We start from the raw sequence: 18,601 nt of genomic DNA, 5'->3' as shown, positions 1-18,601 counted from the left end.
ATACAGTTAAACATGCTGGACTGGGCTGTGTTGGCTGGGCTGGCTGGCCTTTGGTGTCTCCTTCCTCAATTAAGAAAAATTTGTTTTGTGTGTGAATGATGGATGAATGTAAGTACATGTATTAAAAAATGTAGATAATGTTTATTTAGCAATTGTAACAATATCTCTAATGTCAGACTTTGCAGTCCCCATACATGTAACTAGATAGCTTCTTCATCTTCATCTATTTTGAGTAAATTAAACCATAGACAAATTTGACATCAATAGTACTTAGATATTATTGCATATGCTTAAGTGTCTGATATTATTAGTTGAGTTCTGACAATCACATTTTATAACACCTGCTCCTGCTCATTGATCTCCATTTGGTTAACTAATATGTTGCTTTCTTTACCCTCTGATTCAGGGTCAATTTGGTTGTAAAATACTGGTCCCTGGAATGAAAAAGCCTGGTTTTTGGACTTTCTGTGGTAGACGTAAACCAGTCCAGCCAGTATGCCCAGTGCTGCGATCACCACGAGCACAGAACCCACCACGTACATCCCATGTCCCTCAGGTTCAGTTGCAGCAGGGTCTAAGAGGATGGCAGAGATCATTAAAGCACACAATCATTTATAAAATCCTTCATTATGTCAGATGCTGTACTTGGGTCGTTTCTTATTTTAAACTGCAAACACAACATTCCATAACTATTTAAGACTTCATTCTAATGAGGCATTTATGGATGTTCAGTTCTATAGGCTCTCTTCTTAAAAATAATCACATTATATCCCCCTCAGTTTTTTTCAAGATCACTACATCTTTCAAGTTTTTACCTGTGTCTGCAGTTTTGCTCTCTGATTTTGTATCTGTAATAAAACAGAAATGAAGGTTAATTAGCCAATTAGTTTTCTATTCAATTTAAGTCTGAGGTGTAAAAGAATGAAAAGTAGTATGTGAGTCTTGGAATGGCTAATCTGGAGATCTCAATGGATTTTAGGCTGTCTGTAGTTTCAGCTTCACTAAACAATTCAAGTAGAACTTTTAGTGAAACCCAAAAACACTTAAATGCAAACGTTTAGTCATAAAAATCCCAAATAAAAGTAAAATAAAATATCAAAAGAGATTAACAGGATAAATGAGTTAATTATACAATTAGAACAATAAAATAATATAATTTCTAAAGAGATTTAAAAACAACACCAACAAAAAAATTACTAATGAATCTTTGAAACATTGAAACTTACAAATAAGTCAACATGTATAAATATGTTTAGAGCTAACATTCCTAATCTCATCAGGAGATGATGAAAATGTTGATTATAGCTCAGACTGCAGTAGATTAGGATTAGCTATTAGGATGATTCTAGATCAGACAGCATGAGGAACTGAAATATATAGTCAGCTCCTTCCATGAAAATGATTCTAGAGTCTAGAATCATTTTCATGGAAGGAGCTGACTATATATAATCTAGACCAAAATTCTAGACAGGCTAAAACAATTTCCTTGCAGCTATTTATGGGCAATCTCTCAAAACGTCAAACGTTTATGCCGCTCAGTTTAAGGCTGATCTTTGGTCAGTCATGCAGTTCTTCACTGCTCTGTAGTGAGAGCAGGGAGACCTTTTTCACTGGACTGAAAACATAATGAATGGTGGAATGAAGAGTCAACGCTGTGTTGAAGAACACAAATTATACCACAGTTAGTTCCGACCCTACAATGTGATTGGCTGAGAGGTGATCTTGGAGTGCCAATATTACACGTTATAGCACTGTAACCGAAGCTCTCCATGTATTACTCCGCCACATACAGGTAACCTAGCAACGAAGCAGCTTTTACAAGCCAAACAGCGCAACTACAAACAAGAACTATTTTAACTGGCGGAGTGTTTTTAACCAAACAGATCGTATTTTCTCATCCTCTTTAACTCAAAACCTTTCAATAAAGAGCAATAATGGAACTGTGGTATAATCGCAATAATACAGTCGAGGATCGTGCTATAACGTGTAATATTGGCACTGCTGTGTTGATCTACAACCGCAGCACAGCAGTGCCAATATTACACGTTATAGCACTCCCTCTCGTGTATTATTGCGTAAGTGTCATGATGTCATATATCCTATGTAAAACAGCTTGTCCATTCACACTTCTTTTAGCAGTCTTCCCTAGTTCTATGGCTTCACTATGGTGTGCACTGTAGTGTGTAGTGGGTTCATGTTTAGTGTGTGTTCATGTGTGTGGTGTGGTCATGCATGTAGTGTGATCATGTTTACTGTGTGTAGTGTGTTCCTGTGTGTAGTGTGGTCATGTGTGGAGTGTGTGTGTAGTGTCTTCATGTGTCTGTAGTGTGTTCATTTGTGTGTAGAGTGGTCATGTGTGTAGTGTGTTTGTGTGTGCGTAGTGTGGTCATGTATGTAGTGTGTGTAGTATGTGTATAGTGTGGTCATGTGTGTAGTGTGTGTGTAGTGTGGTCATGTGCACCTTTGGCTACTTTGCAGATGAAGGGAAAGCGCTTTGCACAGTGTCTTTTACTCCACTGAGTAGTAATGGTGGATATGGACGCACAGACGGCTTCGTCCTCAGAAGAATCGTCGTTTTCAGATGGGTCCCAGTTAGTGTAATCCACAACACTGTCATCATGCCAGAGCCAGTGTCCTGTGCAGTTTAGAGACAACGAGTGTGACGCATGGAGCCAAAACGTTTTACACTTGGACTTGTCTATATACTAGGGTATATAGTAGTGTTATAATAATCTGATTGTTCTAGTATTGCAGTATTGAATGGTAGAACACTAACAGGTCATTGTATGTCACTGTAATATTACCTCCGTGGATCTTGAAAAGGCCCATCCAGAAATATGTATAGTCAGCTGGAAATAACGTAATGTAGTTTGTTATAAACGTGCCTTCCATTGGGTCCTCGATGCTGAGAAGCTTTGCTCCTGATAACATTAGTAACATTATTAGCAATGCTGCACCTGTACATAGATAGTAGGCATGACTTTACATAATCTTTTTGCCTATTAACTATATAATCTGATCAGTCTGATCTACAATCTGTTACCAAAATGAATAAAACAGATCAACAGTGGCTCAAGTTCCTGACCTCTCGTCATGCAGATTCGTAAGGCTGTGTTCCACGTTTGTTCTTTGGTCACGAATGCATAACAGGATGCTTTATAAGACAGCCATTTCATCTTCGGATATATATCGGTTCTGTCGGGGCACACCCCTGGGTACCGAGCAGGGACAGTTGGGGCCATTTCTGTGGATAAGATTAATTTGTGGAGAATTAAGAATTGATTTGTGGCAGTCATTTAGTGGACTGGTCAAAAGACAACTAGGCAGTTTTAACAATGACAGTAATATGGAAAAGTTCTTGCTTTCAGATAATGGCAAAGAGGATTAAGTACTATGACTTTGGGATGTGAAGGAAATATTGACTTTATTCATGTGTGTGTTCATGTTAATCATGTTTATGCAGACACTATAACAGTCTGTGTGAAAAGTACTGCTTGCACTGCTAAGTATTTAACTGTAACCATATTGAAGATTTTTTTCTGTAAGACTGAAGTCTTCTGTGCAGTAGCAGAGTTAGCAATAATATTGCTTATCCGTTTCTATGCAACCAAGGTTGAATCCCAGGGAAACTGATAACTGCTCCTGGGAAGCAGCATCCTTAGTTTTTTCTACACACACACACACACACACACACACACTTTGACTATAAAAATCTGGACTGAGAGAGACAGTTTATCATATTTTTCAAAATTCAATTACAAAACACAGTCTCTAATTTTAAGTGTTTTGGATGCATTCTGGTATATTATTCTGTGTCTAGTTACAGTTTCCAGTGTCTTTATATTCAGTGTTAAGACTTTAATTGTTTCCATGTCAGACTGCCTGTTTATATGACCCTGAGGATGGAAGGCCCTTCACTGAATCTTGTGTCCGCCTTATCGCTCCTTGACACCTAGTGCGGTACACAGTGCTGCCAACCACATCTACATGCTGCCGGTACAGAGATCTCCTAGCGCTAGAGTTGGAGGAGAACAGCTTCACAGCTTAAAGCAAAATCTTGTAAGAGGACGTGGGAGATAGCTGATAGCTTCGCCTGTGAAGGGGCTAGCGGCAAAGCTTTTCGTGTTTCATTTGCTAGCTCATAGCTCACCTGTTGTCTTCTTACACAGGCTGTAGTACGTTTGATTGCAGGATGCTGTTTGCCAGGTTCCATAACCATTCACATAAACACAGGGGTTTTCTCTCCTTGGTTCATCGTAGGCCCAACTCTCCATATTCAGATGCCAGTTATCAATCCACAAGAAGTATCCATCTGTCTGCTCACAACAAACACTTTATATATTTACATTTTAGATTGCTTTTGCTTTACAAGCAAAATATCATTAATCCTTCCAAAAAAAAATGATGGGAAGTCATCCCATCTATCCATCCATCCATCCATCCATCCATCCATCCATTCATCCATCCATCCATACATCCATACATCCATTAATTAATCCATCCATCCATCCATCCATTCATCCATCCATCCATACATCCATCAATTCATCCATCCATCCATACATCCATTAATTAATCCATCCATCCATCCATCCATCCATCCATCCATCCATCCATCCATCTATTCATCCATCCATCAATCCATCCATCCATCCATCCATCCATCCAGTCAGTCATTAATTAATCCATCTATCCATCCATCCATCCATCCATCCACCTATCCATCCATCCATCCATCCATACATCCATTAATTAATCCATCCATCCATCCATCTATCCATCCATACATCCATTAATTAATTCATCCATCCATCTATACATCCATCCATCCATTAATTAATCCATCCATCCATCCATCCATTCATCCATCCATCCGTACCTCCATGGTATTAAGACCGATCCACATGGGTTGTCCACACCTATGTGCTTGCAGTGTGGCATAGGACAGTGCTGGGACGTCCCGGATGCTGGCCAATCGGGCTCCTTGGGCCTCACAGTGGAGTTTAGCATCCTTCCATGTCAGACTTATTTCAACCGCCAGGTAAGAGGAATTTCCAATCTTAACGAATGTATTAGGTGCCCGTGTGGTGCTTGGGTTCACGACAGAGCCATCTGAACACCGAACAGATGAATAGATGAACAGTACAGTTTTACCACTCGGGAACGGCAGAACTGATGTTGCTCCTAGAAGGGCTGCTCACGGTTACCTGGAGCTCGTCTGCAGATGAAGCCGTTGGTGTTGTTGCAGTCTCTTGTCACCCATTTGCCCAACTCGGCTCTTCTCATATTTCCCATCACAACACAAGCTGAGACCTTAAACATGTAATATGCCTATTTCACACACAAATGATCATACGGTTCAATAAAAAATAAGAATGATGAGAGAGGGAGAGAGATACAATAGCAAATGCAGTTGTTATCCAACCATATGTTGATGGGATACTGGTTCTCCTTTAGCCCAGCGACTAGAATGGATCTCACTGCCGTCTGTCCATCTGTATGTTCTGATTGCCATGTCACTCAAACCAATCCATAGGTCTGGGGTTGAGTCATCCATCAGTAAGGTTAAAAAGGCTATAACCAGGGAATTAAACATGGCCTGTTAGACAAATGATTCACTGAAACACTCCCACCTGAGCACTCCTACCTGTTTTGCTTGTTCTAATCATCAGAGTACCTCTGGGTTCATTGTAGCCTTAGTAAATGATGTACGTGTTGCAACTAACTTTTCCGCACCACTTTTCATAGACCCACCCCCCCCACTTCCTACTTTTGATACACCTGTCTTATAGGTGTTTTTCTAGGTGTGCAGTTACATGTGGCCCAGCTGTCTACCTCTTCACCATGGACTCGGATGACAGGATCACTGCTGGCTGGTTGTTACAGTAGCGAAGTAGTGGCAGTGAGAGTGTATCAGTCAAAGCTGAGATGCTGACGTTTTAACACGTCACTGCTCGCCTACACGGGGTGAGCGCTAACTGCTTCCTGACGTTTTCATCCATTCTTCATTTTCTCCAACATAAGCCAAACATGCATTTTCCCTCGACAGTAAGCTAGTGAACTGAAGTCTGACCGTGCTGAATTTTCGTGAGAACAGAAGTTAGATCTCCTCCAAGACTTCTGCAGTAGGATCTGGCCTCCATCCAGGTTTTTAGTCCCGGTCCTATTTTGTAACACTGTAAGTAAATGTAAACATCCATTATTTCATTTCAGAGCGTTGACAAAACCTAAGATACACTTTAATGCACAGCGACAGAGAGAGAGAGAAAAAAAGACTAAACGCATACTTAATCTAAACACATTCCTAATCTAAACGCATTCCTAATCTAAACCTAAATCTAAATGTTGTGTGAGTGTGTGTGCATGAATGTGTGTGTGCTTGTATGTCCAGTGGTGGATGGTGCTCTGTCACTAGGGTCTGTCCTCTCTCCCCTTCCTGCACCCCATTCAGTCCCCCAGGGGGTGTGGTTTCCGGTAGAGAGTACGCTGTGTGCAATTGGCTGCCACTTCTTGCCGGTGTGTGATTGGTTGTGTAAGACTTGTACCTGTGTTAAAATTGTAAAGCGACCTTGGGTATCTTGAAAGGCGCTATATAAATTGAACATTCATTCATCCCTCATCTAAACGCATTCCTAATCTAAACTCTAAAATCTAATCTTTTGAAAACAAATCATGATCATCCTATTCACTAGTGTAATAATAATCCTACCCAATATTCACTAGTGTAATAATAATCCTACCCAATATTCACTAGTGTAATAATAATCCTACCCAATTTCCAACCTGTCTAGTAATAGTAACATTTACATTTACATTTACGGCATTTAGCAGACGCTCTTATCCAGAGCGACTTACAAAAGTGCTACGTAGTTGCTTGGAATCTCCAAGGTAGTATAGATAGTCCTGAACACGAGGTACTCTAAGCTGGAAAAACCACTAGACAAAAGTCATATGAAACCTAACAATTATGCCAAGTCATTATTATACCTGAATATACACATCACCTGAGGAAAAAGACAATAAGCAATTCCTATAACCCAATTATGCACAATACCTGAGGAAAAGACAGTAAGCAATACCTGTAACAAACACCTGAGGAAAGAGATGATAAAGCACAGTAGACAAAAGCATAATTATGTAAAGTGCACTTGAAAGAGGTGGGTCTTCAGTCGGCGTCTGAAGACAGCAAGTGACTCCGACGTTCGGACACACAAGGGAAGTTCATTCCACCACCTTGGAGCCAGGACAGAGAAAAGTCTGGATGCTTGTCTCTCATGTGTCCTGGATGATGGAGGGTCAATACTTGAGGCACAGAGGGCTCTAGGTATGCTTCTGGGTTTTACCATGGCCATCAAGTAAGGAGGAGCTGGACCAACTACACCAAGGCTACGCACTTCCATGGATGGAGTGATCACGGTGTTCTCGAATGGGATAGAAAGATCACGATGAGGATTGGCTCTTCAAGGGATTTACAGCATCTCCGTCTTGCTTGGGTTAAGCTTTAGGTGGTGAGCTGCCATCCAAGAGGCAATGTCTTTTAGACATGCAGAGATTCGAGCTGAAACCTGTGTGTCAGAAAATGTGATCTTGAGTGTATGTACATAGAATTTTTTTAACCTGTCCCATAAAGTGCAGCCAGTCTGAAGTACAGCCTCTTGGAGATTCGGTGGGGGCAGGTGTGACACTCATCGGAGCGGTTCCATTCCGCTTACAGACAAACTTCTTGTGATCAGCACAGTGCACGCTTTCCCAAAGTCCTGCAGGGGGCAGTAGCACAGACTAGATGTACCAGACATCTTCCACCTTCTCCACAAGAAGCTATAGTCATTTCTAATATAAAATGTGCATTTTGTCTCATTGCATATGGTGTAGAATTACCCTTACCTTGAGACTGAGTCATTTTTATACAGTTCTCCTCACTGTTTAAAAAGGCAGGCTGGTTTGCTGCCCAAGCCTGGAAAACTACTGGAGATCCATCCATCCACCTGACCAGGGAGCAACAATATAATTTTATTGCTTCATTTGAATATAACATTTAATGTGCTTTTGAATATAGGCATAGCAGTGTTTCGCAGCTCCAAGACTCACGTTATAGACTTGTCCATATCGATATACATACCAATATAAATGTCCTGTAATGCATATCTAGCCTGTAGAACAAAAATTAATTGTATGATTTTAGCTGCATCATAAGTATGGGGCATAGTACATGTAATGTTTACTTTCTTACCTGATGCCAAACAAACACTCTCTCTTCCTCATCATTTATCACCACAAGATCGCTGTGTCTCTGCTTACAGAAACTCCGTGCTTTTGCCATAGGCATGGAAAAGCCACGATCGATATAATACTGGTTGCCCTTGAATATAATCCAGCCGTCAGAGGTTGTGTTATACGCTGTAGAAAAGAGAGAAAAAGTCTTTGATAATTACTTCTTTTAGCATGCAAATATTCTATGAAAGTCAAGTAATTGTGCTGATAGTAGACTTTTAGACTTTTTGTTTAGAAGATGTTTAGTAGTTGTTTAGAAGACTAGTAGTGGTTTAGAGGACTAGTAGTTGTTTAGAAGACTATTAGTTGTTTAGAGGACTAGTAGTTGTTTAGAAGACTAGTAGTTGTTTAGAAGACTAGTAGTGGTTTAGAGGACTAGTAGTTGTTTAGAGGACTAGTAGTTGTTTAGAAGACTAGTAGTGGTTTAGAGGACTAGTAGTTGTTTAGAGGACTAGTAGTTGTTTAGAAGACTAGTAGTGGTTTAGAGGACTAGTAGTTGTTTAGAGGACTAGTAGTTGTTTAGAAGACTAGCAGTGGTTTAGAGGACTAGTAGTTGTTTAGAAGACTAGTAGTTGTTTAGAAGACTAGTAGTGGTTTAGAGGACTAGTAGTTGTTTAGAAGACTAGTAGTTGTTTAGAGGACTAGTAGTGGTTTAGAAGACTAGTAGTGGTTTAGAGGACTAGTAGTTGTTTAGAAGACTAGTAGTTGTTTAGAGGACTAGTAGTGGTTTAGAAGACTAGTAGTTGTTTAGAAGACTAGTAGTGGTTTAGAGGACTAGTAGTTGTTTAGAGGACTAGTAGTTGTTTAGAAGACTAGCAGTGGTTTAGAGGACTAGTAGTTGTTTAGAAGACTAGTAGTTGTTTAGAAGACTAGTAGTGGTTTAGAGGACTAGTAGTTGTTTAGAAGACTAGTAGTTGTTTAGAGGACTAGTAGTGGTTTAGAAGACTAGTAGTGGTTTAGAGGACTAGTAGTGGTTTAGAAGACTAGTAGTGGTTTAGAGGACTTACTTCTGCTTTGAATTTTTACTTCTTTTGGAGTCACTCCTACAGGGAGACAAAGGCCAGAAGAAAGACAACTGGAGAACTGCTCTATTTGCATTATATTTGTTGTTCCTGTCATGCATAAATTATCGCTTGTGTTTCCGAAATATGAAATGCTCAACCTTTTTGGATCTCACAAAACCACGCCTTCCTGTCTCCTGTCTGACTTTAATAGTAGTTTAGAAGACTTTATTAGTTGTTTAGAAGACTTTTCGTAGTTATTTAGAAGACTTGTAGTGGTTTGGAAGACTTTTGTAGTTGTATAGAAGTTTTTAGTAGGTTTAGAAGACTAGTAGTTGTTTAGAAGACTTTAGTAGTTGTTAAGAAGATGTTTAGTAGTTGTTTTGAAGACTTTTAGTAGTTGTTTAGAAGACTTTTGTAGTTGTTTGGAAGACTTTTGTCATTGTTTAGAAGACTTTTATAGTTGTTTAGAAGTCTTTAGTAGTTATTTAGAAGACTTTTACTAGTTATTTAGAAGACCTTAGTAGTTATTTGGAAGACTTTAATAGTAGTTTAGAAGACTTTATTAGTTGTTTAGAAGACTTTTCGTAGTTATTTAGAAGACTTGTAGTGGTTTGGAAGACTTTTGTAGTTGTATAGAAATTTTTAGTAGGTTTAGAAGACTAGTAGTTGTTTAGAAGACTAGTAGTGATTTAGAAGACTAGTAGTTGTTTAGAGGACTAGTAGTGGTTTAGAAGACTAGTAGTTGTTTAGAGGACTAGTAGTTGTTTAGAAGACTAGTAGTTGTTTAGAAAACTAGTAGTGGTTTAGAGGACTAGTAGTTGTTTAGAAGACTAGTAGTTGTTTAGAGGACTAATAGTTGTTTAGAAGACTAGTAGTTGTTTAGAAGACTAGTAGTGGTTTAGAGGACTAGTAGTTGTTTAGAAGACTAGTAGTTGTTTAGAAGACTAGTAGTGGTTTAGAGGACTAGTAGTTGTTTAGAAGACTATTAGTTGTTTAGAGGTCTAGTAGTTGTTTAGAAGACTAGTAGTTGTTTAGAAGACTAGTAGTGGTTTAGAGGACTAGTAGTTGTTTAGAAGACTAGTAGTTGTTTAGAAGACTAGTAGTGGTTTAGAGGACTAGTAGTTGTTTAGAGGACTAGTAGTTGTTTAGAAGACTAGTAGTTGTTTAGAAGACTAGTAGTGGTTTAGAGGACTAGTAGTTGTTTAGAGGACTAGTAGTTGTTTAGAAGACTAGCAGTGGTTTAGAGGACTAGTAGTTGTTTAGAAGACTAGTAGTTGTTTAGAAGACTAGTAGTGGTTTAGAGGACTAGTAGTTGTTTAGAAGACTAGTAGTTGTTTAGAGGACTAGTAGTGGTTTAGAAGACTAGTAGTGGTTTAGAAGACTTACTTCTGCTTTGAATTTTTACTTCTTTTGGAGTCACTCCTACAGGGAGACAAAGGCCAGAAGAAAGACAACTCGAGAACTGCTCTATTTGCATTATATTTGTTGTTCCTGTCATGCATAAATTATCGCTTGTGTTTCCGAAATATGAAATGCTCAACCTTTTTGGATCTCACAAAACCACGCCTTCCTGTCTTCACAGTGCAGGTCGCTCCATTGTCCATTATATCGCAATCTCCAGTGAAAATGAGCTTTGACACAGTTTTCCACGTTATTGAAATTGTCCGGTTGACCAGTCTGCCAGTTTTCATAGGAGGACTGAAAGAGGAGAAAGCAGAGCTGAAGTGTGTCTAGTGCTGCTCCTTGGGTCTCATAGGGGTCATAGTGTAAGAGGAGAATTTAACAAAGCTCACAGATGACCCATCGCTCCACATGTAACCAGCAGAAGGATCCCGGATGCTGTAACCAATCCACGCCTCAGTAGAGCTGTGAACATAACAAATATCTATGTGGTACATATGTGGTAAAACTCATCTACACTCTCAGTTCAATAAAACCCCTTCCAGTTGATGATATGCTCTGATTTTTAAAATGTGTAAATTAACACGAAACCAGGACCTAAACCCAATTCAACCAGATAATTGGGAGTGCAACAGCGATACAAGGTCTAATGTTTAATTTGAAAAGGATGTGTCAGGTACATGTGTTAGGTACATGTGTTGAGTACATTCATGGCCAGATTAATCAGTGAACTGGGGCCCAACGAGTGCAAGGGGCGTAGCATCAGTGGGTTAAAGACAAAGTTTTTATCTTCAACCATATGCATGCATGGAATATATTATCAAGATAGTTTACTAGAATGTTCTGTTTTTTGTTTAGGATATCATCAGATGAAGTAGAAAAACATGTTAAATGATAACACAAATTTAGTTTGTGAGTGTGGAGAACATAAACAAAAACTGCAGCAAAAGAACCACGCTCAAATTAACATCCATCCATCCATTATCTGAACCGCTTAATCCCACTAGTCAGGGTCACGGGGGGGCTGGAGCCAATCCCAGCATCTCCGGGCGAAGGCAGGGTACACCATGGGCAGGTCACCAGTCCACCGCATGGCCAACACACACACACACTCACACCTACGGGCAATTTAGAGTGATCAATCAACCTAACACACGTCTTTGGACTGTGGGAGGAAACCGGAGTACCCGGAGGAAACCCACACAGGCACAAGGAGAACATGCAAACTCCACACAGAGCAGCCCAGACCGGGAATCGAACCCAGACTGCCTTGCTGTGAGGCGACAGTACTAACCACCACACCACCATGCCACCCCAAATTAACAGGAACATTTAATAAAGCTTCTAAAACTTATGAACCAACATGTCATGGATGCATACATAAATAACATATACACAAATAAATAATAAAGTGATTGCTGTTTCTTCAGCAGAGATGGAAAATTTTAAATATAATTTTTTATATAATAATTTTAAATAGCATGCTTGTTTTGCCAGTCAGACACACTGCAGACAAAAACCTTTCTGTGTTGTGCTTTTATTTTCCACCGAGCAGAGTGTCTAAGAGGTGCCTTCGAGGTATAGAAGTAGCTAAGAAAACATAAAGAATGGAATTTTAGTGTTCTCGTCTTACAATGCAGGACTCGCAGAAAAATCATCATCACTGTGGATACTTAGGAGATCACCTCCAAGCTCCCGGCAAAAGGCGAGTGACTCAGGCCAAGACTTCACATGTTCGTATCCCGGATCGAACAACTTTAAAGGAGAGACAGGCAAAAATATGCCAACCGCAAGGTTAACAGGTTAGATTTAAATAACAAAAAGTCTAATAACCTTGCTATAATATTTGAATTCAACACATTCAACATGTAGTTACCCAAATGCAATGTTCATTCCTATCCTGCTGATGTTTATTATTTGGTATTTTGGATGTAATTTGGATGTAATTATTTGGTATTGTTAATGATCCTGTAATTATTACCTTGAAACACAGGTCTCTGTTCGGGAGTGGATACCAGCCCATGGCACATTTGGGAGCAGTGGTGGTGAAAGTGGGCGGAGTTGTCGTCACCCCCTCAGCCATATGTTTGCAGATGTATTTCTCCTTATTACTGCAGTTTAGCACATCCCATAATCCAGCAAGCATTCCAGTGGTCATCGCAACACATCCCTTTTTTCCTCCTGTATTTCAAATATAATTTTAAGCAAAAAAAAAATTAATCCAGCATTACTGAGATTATCTTGCAGGAACTATTTTATCTGAATGCATTTTATGGACAGAAGTCTAAAAGACACTTTTTGCATTTACCAGGCATTCCAGCATTGAAGTGAGTGAATGCAACTTTGTTTGTGTTGGTCCACTCAAAAGTGTGTTGATCCTTTCGGATAGACAAACCAATCCAGAAGTGCTTCTCTGTTCGTGCTCCCACCAGGCTGACCAGGAATGCATTTTCAACCCTGAGACACAAAGAATGAACAGGAGTGGTAAAATGCCTGGACCAACAGTTTCTAATATATGTGTTTTAATAAATACTTTAGAGACTAAACAGAGAAACCTCAATACCAAAAATCTGATTTGAAAAAAAATTCAACTGTAAACAGTTAAAACTGTATAATGCACAGGGAGTCCTGGTTAAGTTAAATTACCATTTAATCGTTATCTACACTTAACCACCTGCAGCAGTTGTACATTCTCTCACAGTGTTACTATGCTGCTGTTAGTTCATTCTGGGACATGTTTATATACTTGTTTATTTAGTCTATTTTGATTCTGACCCTCCTTTATTAATCTGACCTGGTTTTCTTTTTCATGAATCTCAAACATCTAGCCAGTGCCTGGTTTTCCCAGTGCTGTACAGGAATACAACAAACAACAAATCAATTGATACAGTTAACTCAGTTCCAGTAAACCACAAAAGCCAACCTGTTTGTAATGTCAACCAAATAAGATCCTTTTTCTTCACACATCTGTTTGGCTTCTTCAAAGGTTTTAGTTTCAGATCCTGTTGTGTAGCAGTAGCTACCAAATCTAACCCAACCCTAAAACCACAACAAATGCGAAACAGGAAGTTAGAAGAAGTTTGAGGTCAGTGTGATGCAACTGGAGACCTTCTTAAAGATACTTACAGGTTTGCAGTCTGGACTTGTGACAACAGTGTCATTCACAGATGGATTTGAATTGGTCTTTTTCTTACAGATATATCCACACTGGCGCTGACAGATTTCATTAGCCCACTTTCCTTCCTAGTAGAGAAACAAATGTCTTTACGACATGGAATGAAGTTCTCATCTTCTACATGAGTTCTTTGCTAATCTAAAGGCAAAGAGCAAGCAGTTCACAGCCTGTTTAGATTTCATTAGATGGATTTGTGTTATGGTTTTAGTAATGACTCTGCTCGTGAGGTAGGGTGTTGTCCTGGCAATGACCCTGGTTGTGATGTTACCTCTCCTCTCATTACTACACAATCCTCCTCATCTGCTGGGCTTGGCTCACTTTCCTCCCACCAGGTGAAGGGGACGCTGGAGTGGTCACTCCACTCAAACAACATCGGGCTCGTGAGGTCACTGAAACCGAGCCACAGCTCGTCTGTGTTGACTGCATAGGAAGGAGAAACGATGATTGGCTGCAGGCTACTTTTCTTTTCACCACTAGTACCATCTGTCTATACATGTGCTGAATGCTTGTCGTACATTATTTTTCGCATCTTACAAATCTTATGAACTGAAGGTATGATGCAAAACGTGGTACTCACAATATCCAAGCCGTGAGATGACGAAGCTCTGCTCCTCTACACTGAGAATGCTCAGCAGGTCTCCACCTTCACGTAGACAGGCGTCTCTCGCCTCCACCCACGTCGTCTTTTCACGATTGAGCAAATAGCAGTGACCTGAGTAAGGAATCCATGGGCTTTGGCAGAACCCTTTGTCCACAACTGAAAAAGGAGGTGCACCAAAATAACCTTCAAAGTACCCGTCTGCAACACTAGACACTATTTTCATAAAGAAGGACAGATGAAACCTCACCTGGTGGAATCGTGGGAGTTGGAAGGCCTTTTTGGCAGATATATCCATGTTTCTCCGAACAAATAGCAGTAGACCAGTCAGTACCGTAATCATTATTTGCCACCGCACAGTTATGCCCTGGCTGGGAAGACGGCTGACCTTTCCACCCCATAAAACACAAATAAACCAACAAAAAATGAATGAATGAATGAAGAAATTAATTAAATGATTGAATGAATGGATGAATGGATTAATGTGTTAACCAGTGAAAGCGACAATGTGTTGTATTATGACAAATATGTCCTGCAACTATAAAAAAACAAAACAAAACTCATGATTTGTATTGGAGATGGAGAACTAAAGCTAAAAACTCACCACTCAGCCATTTCAGATAACGTAAGGGCTGCCCATTGACCCAACGCCAGCCACTGGCGGCATCTAAACTGTTCAGCCCAATCCATAACTGTACATCACTGTGTGAAATCAACTCTGTGTGAATGATCAAAGGTGAAAGTAGTATTAACTGCTATTGACTACAATTTTATTGTAGTCGCAGCATATCGTATTCTACAAAACTTTGCAATTGTTTTTTTTTTTACCATCTAATAACCAGTAACACATTTATCGCTCAATAAGATGACTCCTTTACTAGTCTCATGTATCTTAATGACTTATTGTTTTCTTTTTTATGTTTTCTGATGATGATGATGATGATGATGATGGCATTAGAAGGTGAGCACTACCTGATCTGAAGGTCTGTTCGTGGGGCTTAGTGATGCTCAGCAGATCCCCACCCTGCTGTTGACAGCTCTTCCTGGCTTGATGCCATGTAAGAACTGACCGCTCAGTCACCTGGTAGTAGATTCCTGTCTTGGGGTCCTTGTTCCAGATCTCTTAAATGAAGAATAGATTCATTCGTACATTTTTGAATTAATATAGTCAATATTGAGTTATGAAGACACCACATACCTGTGTTCTCTATTGGGCAATAGCCCCAGAGCTCGTTCAGTTCGTATTCACTTTCGATGGCACACCACAGATAATCCCTGTCATTGTGTGTGCACTCTGTATACCACTTGGTTTTGTAGCGGAAGGGGAAATGACACGGACGGCCAAAGGCATTTCCACCGTGCGTATATAATTCTGTAGAAAGAAAATGGACAGAGCATTTATTTAATTTCCTCATCTGCAGTCTGTAAAAAAAGTGTGTGGGAATGGTGTAATAATGAATACACAGATTACTTATATTGAAGATTTTTTGATTTTGTAGATGTACTGTAGGTTAATTAGTTATGTAGAAACATACATTACTGTATGCAAAGAAAAGTGAATTATGATTGATTAATGTAAAGCAACAAATTACTTAATTAGTTTTAATGAACTGATAATTTAGAATCTGATTACAACAACAACAACATATCATTATAATGTGGAATTTCACTTGGCCAATAGGGTCTGAATACATTTTGCCTGAGTGCATTTAATTCCTGTAGTGGATTGTATGAATATTGTAACAGTCTGGTGGTGTGTGGTGTCTCTGGTGGTGTGTGGTGTGTGTGGTGGTGTGACTGGTGTGTAGTGGTAATGTGAGGTTATAACCTGCAGTTACATCCCTCTCTGTGTCAAGGTTAAAAACATACACACTAAACTGTGATAAAACAACTATGCAGTTCATGCCATAACTCTGCTGTTACTTCAGAGTGGATACCTTCATAGGGCCGTGAGCAGACGCTGTCCACTGTTCCGTACACCGTCCACTTACCCTTGTCTCCCGGGTTATTGGACAATTTTACTTGCTTAGTACCTTGAACAGACAAGTACAGCGATTCGTTCTTCAGGCCAAAGAGGAAGTCGCTATAGCAGTCCCACTTCTGCATGCTGCTGTCAGCATCGCAAGTGGACCATAGCAAGTTACTGCCCACACTGCTTCTGCCCACAGCCAGACATTTCTTATTGCCGACGTTAAAGATGCGTCTCCCTGAGGTCCAGCGGAACTGCTGTCCGAGGCTGAGGGGGTTACATGCGATTACATTTTGCAAGCTGTCTCCCAGACAATCTTTCGTATGTGTGCTGTAGATTAAAAAGGTTCCATCTATACAAGGAAATAAGTAGCGTTATGATGGGGCAGAGTTGGTCATGATGGCTTTAACATAAAGTGGAGTGTTGGCAAAGTAAAAAAATAGCTTATGCTATATTTTGGAATATGCATAGTATTTTTGCAATTAAAATCTTTAGATTGATGATTACATCAATTTCTGTAAAATGTTACTGACTTGTATGTTTTAAAAGCAACAATATCTTTGTTTTCTTGAAAACTACTACTACTACCACCTCTACTACTACGACTACTACTACTACTACTACTACTACTACTACTACCACTACTACTATTACTACCACTACACTACTATTACTACTACAACTACACTACTACTACTACTACTGTTACTACTACTACTACTATTACTACTACAACTACTACTACTACTACTACTACTACTACTACTACTACTACTACTGTTACTACTACTACTACTATTACTTCTACTACTACTACTACTACTACTACTACTACTACTGTTACTACTGCTACTACTACTACTACTACTACTACTACTACTACTACTACTGTTACTACTTCTACTACTACTATTACTACTACAACTCCACTACTACTACTACTGTTACTACTACTACTACTACTACTATTACTACTACAACTAACAACTACACTACTACTACTACTACTACTACCGTTACTACTACTACTATTACTACTACAACTACTACTACTACTACTTCTACTACTACTACTACTACTTCTACTACTACTACTACTACTACTACTACTACTACTACTACTACTACTTCTACTACTACTACTACCACTACCACTACTGTTACTACTAGTACTACTACTTCTACTACTACTACTACTACTTCTACTATTACTTCTACTACTACTACTACTACTTCTACTACTACTACTACTACTACTTTTACTACTACTACTACCACTACCACTACTGTTACTACTAGTACTACTGCTACTACTACTTCTACTACTACTGCTACTACTACTTTTACTACTACTACCACTACAACTACTGTTACTACTACTACTACTACTACTACTACTACCACTACCACTACTGTTACTACTACTACTACTACTTCTACTACTACTACTTCTACTACTACTTTTACTACTACTACTACTACTACTACTTCTACTACTACTACTACTACTTTTACTACTACTACTACCACTACCACTACTGTTACTACTACTACTACTACTACTACTACTTCTACTACTACTACTACTACTTTTACTACTACTACCACTACCACTACTGTTACTACTTCTGCTGCTACTACTACTACTATTTCTGCTGCTACTATTACTACTACTATTACTACTACTACTACTACTACTACTACTACTACTTCATTTGAGAGAAGCAGAGCTAAGGTACGATAGTATATATCTAAACATAAGTAGAAAAAGTGTGTTCATACCTGTTTGAGAAAAGCAGTGTGATATCTTAAGTACAAGCACAATAACAATTATTCTCATCATCTCGACAATATCTCAATGCCTGACCATCTACTGCAAGGCCATACAAGCAGTAACTGCAGCATGGGTCCGTTTAGCTGGCTCAGTCTCAGGTCAATCTGCTCCAAAGAGGAGGGGTCAGTCCATGTAACATACGCCGTAATATCCTGTCATGTGCTTTTGTGTTGGTGCTGATGTGGCACACAAAAATATCAGCATGTGACCATATGGGCGAAGTGTGAAGCATGCTTTAAGGTTATTCAGTGCAGTTTGTGTATATGCGTGTGTATGTGGATGTGTGCATATGTTCAGATTGTGTGTGTAAACCCGTCATGCACAATATGCTGCGTCTACAAATATCCAT

The 18,601-nt window shown here is 39.4% G+C and overlaps 1 protein-coding gene across 3 annotated transcripts; it reads right to left on the bottom strand.

The window, feature by feature from the left end:
• Window positions 1-121: 121 nt before the first annotated feature.
• On the bottom strand, window positions 122-18,350 carry LOC143475025 (macrophage mannose receptor 1-like). Of its 3 annotated transcripts, none has more exons than XM_076972732.1 (31): window positions 18,201-18,350; window positions 16,387-16,770; window positions 15,648-15,821; window positions 15,422-15,571; window positions 15,054-15,167; window positions 14,700-14,837; window positions 14,429-14,608; window positions 14,120-14,271; window positions 13,803-13,919; window positions 13,600-13,715; window positions 12,985-13,133; window positions 12,658-12,857; window positions 12,310-12,431; window positions 11,069-11,141; window positions 10,817-10,973; window positions 10,662-10,697; window positions 9,279-9,314; window positions 8,231-8,397; window positions 8,089-8,150; window positions 7,885-7,985; window positions 7,618-7,757; window positions 6,074-6,176; window positions 5,426-5,574; window positions 5,208-5,331; window positions 4,880-5,112; window positions 4,151-4,316; window positions 3,086-3,244; window positions 2,805-2,921; window positions 2,462-2,635; window positions 816-848; window positions 122-574 (listed from the first exon to the last, which is right to left on the bottom strand). In XM_076972732.1, exons 1-31 carry the CDS (start codon window positions 18,259-18,261, stop codon window positions 333-335), a joined length of 4,329 nt encoding a protein of 1,442 aa, XP_076828847.1. In that variant the 5' UTR covers window positions 18,262-18,350; the 3' UTR covers window positions 122-332. The 3 variants fall into 3 exon arrangements, with proteins under 3 accessions (XP_076828847.1, XP_076828848.1, XP_076828849.1); XM_076972733.1 differs by having other exon boundaries at window positions 5,208-5,313; XM_076972734.1 differs by lacking the exon at window positions 9,279-9,314.
• Window positions 18,351-18,601: the final 251 nt, after the last annotated feature.

The sequence above is a fragment of the Brachyhypopomus gauderio genome, chromosome 14, assembly GCF_052324685.1.
Source record: "Brachyhypopomus gauderio isolate BG-103 chromosome 14, BGAUD_0.2, whole genome shotgun sequence".
NCBI classification, from domain to species: domain Eukaryota; kingdom Metazoa; phylum Chordata; class Actinopteri; order Gymnotiformes; family Hypopomidae; genus Brachyhypopomus; species Brachyhypopomus gauderio.
The sequence above is the reverse complement of the archived record's forward strand: the minus strand, read 5'-3'. Positions and strand labels throughout refer to the sequence as shown.